Source organism: Gossypium arboreum, chromosome 8 (genome assembly GCF_025698485.1).
Source record: "Gossypium arboreum isolate Shixiya-1 chromosome 8, ASM2569848v2, whole genome shotgun sequence".
NCBI lineage: Eukaryota > Viridiplantae > Streptophyta > Magnoliopsida > Malvales > Malvaceae > Gossypium > Gossypium arboreum.
This window is the reverse complement of record NC_069077.1, coordinates 140,920,473-140,925,351: the sequence shown is the minus strand read 5'-3', so window position 1 is coordinate 140,925,351 and position 4,879 is coordinate 140,920,473. Positions and strand designations below refer to the sequence as shown.

The following is a 4,879-nucleotide window of genomic DNA, read 5'->3' as shown; positions in this document are numbered from 1 at the left end:
CCAGTTTAGGCTGCAATAAAATTGGACCCATGCGGACCCTTTAAAATTTATAAAATTCAATTTTAATTTATTTAAAAATTTAAGATTACAAACTAATATAGTAAAAATATATATTTTAATCCTATTAAAAAATTATAATTTTATTTTCACCCTAAAATTATTTCAGGATTAATTCTTAATTTTCAAATATTTATTACAATAATAAGATATATCACACTTTTTAAAAAATACAAATTAAAAATAATATTATTAAAAAAACAGTCAAAACTCGAACTGTAAAACAAACGTGAATATATCATAAAATAAAAATTATATTAAAAATAGGAAAAAAAAACTCATGATGGTATGTCATTATTACCATCTAATATGTCGATATCAGAATCCTAGGTTGTCACTTTTAAGGTTCTTTAAATTAAAAATAAATAAATAAATAAATTGAAGAATGAGAATGAGGCTGTCTCAATGAATCCATTCACACATTAACATGTTGCGGTTTCCGATAAATCTAAATTATTATCAATTGGGCACACATTCATTTAATTTTGTCTTTAAATAAAATATTATTTTTAATATTAAATAAATCATTATACAACTATATAGTAACACATGTTTATAAGCAATATTTTTCAGTAAAATGGGTCTAGATTTTTTTAAATTTTTTTGTTTTAAAATATTTTTAATGTTTAAATTGATTTATAGATATTGTAATGAAATAACGTAAAGAATGTAAGCTTGTAAGGAAAGAAAATAAGACAAAAAGGTAAAAATATAACCGAGGCTTCTATATTAAGAGTTAAATTATAATTTTACTGGTAAATTAGTCGTTGTATGTTAGTTCAAAGAGCATATTGGTGCTTTTGATTAAAAATTTCATCTATTTGTATTGTTAAAAACTGACGTAGCTAATGGAATTACTAAACAATGATACGTGGCACGTCATGTTGATGTATAGAGACTAATTTTTAACTGTAAAATTGATGGAATTTTTAACAAAATGATCAGTTTGCTCTTTGATTTAACATACAATGACTAATTTACCCATTTTTTGAATAGACGGGGCAAAATGCAATCCGACTTCTATTTAAATAGCTAACTTAAGCTCATTTTAGACTCACCCATATTTTTTAAAAATATATATTTATATTATTTAAAAATGTATTTAATGTTTACATTATAGTAATATATAATCTATGTAAAATTACATAAAAAAAGGGGGTTGGGCTAAACTCAGACCTTAAATGTTTAAGCCCGAGCTCAATTCATATTTTAAACGGGCCCTCATTTGTTTGCTTTTGACTTAATGTTTCATTCCTAAAATTCAAAGGGCTTAAATATCTATCTATCTATATATATAGGTATGTTGGTTTTTATTACTTTGGTGAATAACAGGGACTATCCTACATGCAAGAATTAGAACATCCTATTGCAATACACACATTCTATTCTGATTTAGACATTCAAGGATCAACTGTCTGCAAGCTTGAAATAAAAGAACAGTCGAAACCACGGGAGGGACGAGTCTTGAGTGTAGGCGGTTGCCGGTTTTACGACGATGGTTCGAGTATTGTTTCCTCACTGTTTCTACCCCAAGGCATGCAATTAAAACCACTTGCTGCTACATCATTGAACCATACCAGATGGCTATGGTTATATGCTGTGATTCTCCTACAGATATGTAGAATGGATTTTCTGAGCACTTTGCATGCAACCAAAAAACCAGACATCTATGTTCCATGCCTGGACTTCATTGATACATGTTCCAAGGATCTATATGCCCCTTTAACCATGGTGGGCTGGTCCATAATGTATAGAGTTTATGCCAAAGGAATACAAGAACAGCCCCAAAGATAGTTTTAGTGAATTGGGTCCATTTTTGATGAATGAAGGACTAAATTGTCATTTTTATATATACACATAAAAATTGGATTATTATCGGATGAACCGATAGTTGAGTTAAAAAGTTGTCATGTGTTTTTATTAATTTATTTATTTTTAATATAATTTATTAACACTGAGTAATTTTTAATAGTGATAAAGTAACAATTAATCTTTGAGATTACATCACGTCATCACCTAAACAATTATATTTTGTTTAAAAAATAATTAGGTAATAACATGACACAATTTCAGAACTTCAGAACAGTCTTTTTTTTTTTTTTATAAATCAATAATAATTTACATTTTAATTAAAGAGGAACATAAATATCCTCTCAATTCCTCCTCCACAACTCAGATTATTTCACAATTTCACAAAACAAAAGATTGTCACAGAAAGATCCCATAGTGGATAAGCATATTTAACCATAATTTCACTTGATTAAATATCTTTTATATATATATATATATATAAAAGTTATAAATTGCAACTGAAGTTACCATTTATTATTAGGGGTGTAGTTAGGGGTTAGCAGTGGCCCGGCCCGGCCCGGCCCGCCTCGGCCCGGCCCCGCCTCACCCCTAACATTGAAAAATTTTATTGGGACCTTTTAAAAATTTTAAAATCAGTAAATATAAAATTACACTTTGACTCCTTAAAATGATAAATTTTGATTTAATTTTTAAAAATTATAAAGATATATACTATTAAAATATTTATAAAATTAAAATTTGATTTCAACCCCTCTAACAAAAATTTCTACCTTCGCCCATTACATCAATAGAATTAATTTTAACTCTAAAATTATGATTTACTCTATCAGTAAATCATTTCATTATATATAAAATATAAATTTTGTATTAAAAAATTTACTTGTTTATGTTTTTCTCCTTTAAATATTGTCTTAGCTATGCCAGCTAACCCGCATGGTGCCATTGTGTTATATATAGTACACATTCTATAGGAATTCAATACCAAATCCCTCTATAATTTAGCACATCTTGTGCGCCAAAGATCGTGCAGAAGATGGCTAGGATTCCTCTTCTCTTAGCTTCCAAATTCATCTTCTTATCCATTTTATCCTCCTCAGGCGTCATCCGACGCACTCGAGGCGAAAACAATGACGATCATGGCTTCATCCAGAGCCTTGACCGAGAGTCGATGGGCTTAAAAAAAGAAAAGCTAAGTCACTTTCGCATCTATTGGCACGACATTGTTAGTGGCCGCAATGCTACGTCGATACGAGTGGTTCGACCTTCTAACGCATCGGTAACAGGGTTCGGAATAATCAACATGATCGACAATCCATTAACCTTAGGGCCGAACCTAAGCTCGAAACTAGTGGGAAGAGCACAAGGGTTCTACGCACTCTCGTCACAAGAAGAAGTGGGATTGTTGATGTCGATGAACTTTGCTTTCACGGAAGGGAAATACAATGGTAGCACGATCACAGTGTTGGGGAGAAACCCAGTTTTCAACAAAGTGAGGGAAATGCCGGTGATCGGAGGCAGCGGACTTTTCCGATTCGCCCGAGGCTATGTTCAAGCAAGAACTAATACATTAAACTTGACAACCGGAGATGCCATTGTTGAATACACTTGTTATGTGATGCATTATTGAATATTTGACCCATTTGCTTTGCATTATTATAAAGTTAAATTTGCTTTAATCATATTGTACTGCCCCACATTCAACTATATTATGTTGGTTTAAGTATAATAAGTAAACTTTTTAATTGGTGGATTAGATTGATTTTTAATTAATTTAATTCATTTTAGTTTTAAAAGATTTCGATTTTTTAATTTTTATTAAAATTTATGTTTAAAATATCATGCCGACTAAAAAGTAGAAAAAAAAAAAGGAGTCTGTCAGACAACTGTGTGACCATCTCAGCCAAGGTATTGGCGGAGAACGATCCTCTGCAGCTAAGCTGATCCAATATCGAACCATCCAGCCAATAATCACGCTCTGATCACACAGCCACCATTCATCAACCAGACTTGGAATCCTGTCTCCTTAGAGCTTAAGGATAAGGAGGTACGAGCCTATAGAACAGATCCTGTTCAAGTAAGGTCGTATCCTTGTATTTCCTGATTCTAACTTAAATACCATTTCATCTTAGTGTTTCTTACCCGATGTGGGATTTAATCAGCTACCGACAATAACAGTCCGTGTTTCATCATCCTACACGTGTCTTCCACAATATCTTGCTGCCAATCAACAATTCTTAGTTTTTTTAGCCTTTAATTTAAAAAAAAAATGCTTTCTTTTGTCTATCGGTTAAACTAACAAATTAATTTATTTGGAGAAAATAATATAGAAAGCAAACGTTATTTTCATGAAATTTAAGAAGGAATTTTTAATATATATTATTAAATTTTAGTAGTATTTTAGTATTAAATTTAGCTTTTAAATAATTTTTATTAAATTTAATAATTTTTCGGATTAATACTTATTTTCTAAGTTTGTAATTATATCATGTTATGCTATTTTTATATATTATTTAATTGATAAAACATAAAAATTAAATCTATAATAAAATATAATACTATAATGTAAATATTAAAAATGTTATGCTAGCTATATATAAAATTTTAATAAGTGAAAATTATAAAAATATTAAATATTAAATTTAGAAGAATATAAATATTTTTAAAAATTAAAAATAATGGATGGGCTTAAAATGAGATTGGGTTAGTTATTTACAAATACGACGAGTTTAAATAAAATTTTAGGCTATATTTTAAACCAAGTCGAGCTTAAACAAGTATAAAGTATATTAACATTATGTTTAATCTCGATCTATCTTGGGCCATGAACACCTATAATGAAAAGGTAATTCAGAAAGCTCGATTTATCTTCTTCATCTTTTCTCTCCTTAAATTAATTTATTTTACTTTTTATTGATTCAATATATATATTTTTATGCTTTCTCAACCTATAATGAACTAAACACTTTCTTTCTGTGATATTTATTGTGAACATTTCTAGGTTGAAATGCTT

The 4,879-nt window shown here is 29.3% G+C and overlaps 1 protein-coding gene and 1 non-coding gene across 2 annotated transcripts; one reads left to right on the top strand and one right to left on the bottom strand.

Annotated features, from left to right (window-relative positions):
* The first annotated feature begins 2,799 nt into the window (after positions 1–2,799).
* LOC108469127 (dirigent protein 19) lies at positions 2,800–3,662 on the top strand. The gene has a single exon (XM_017770017.2). It carries the CDS (start codon positions 2,903–2,905, stop codon positions 3,494–3,496), a length of 594 nt encoding a protein of 197 aa, XP_017625506.1. The 5' UTR covers positions 2,800–2,902; the 3' UTR covers positions 3,497–3,662.
* Positions 3,663–3,738: 76 nt separating this feature from the next.
* LOC128279889 (small nucleolar RNA U3) lies at positions 3,739–3,953 on the bottom strand. Its single transcript, XR_008270081.1, has one exon. It is a non-coding gene; the product is annotated as a small nucleolar RNA U3 (small nucleolar RNA).
* Between the last annotated feature and the right edge of the window lie 926 nt (positions 3,954–4,879).

Excerpts from the sequence above, each read along its gene's own strand:
- LOC108469127 (XM_017770017.2), top strand. The coding sequence starts at position 2,903 with ATGGCTAGGATTCCTCTTCTCTTAGCTTCCAAATTCATCTTCTTATCC.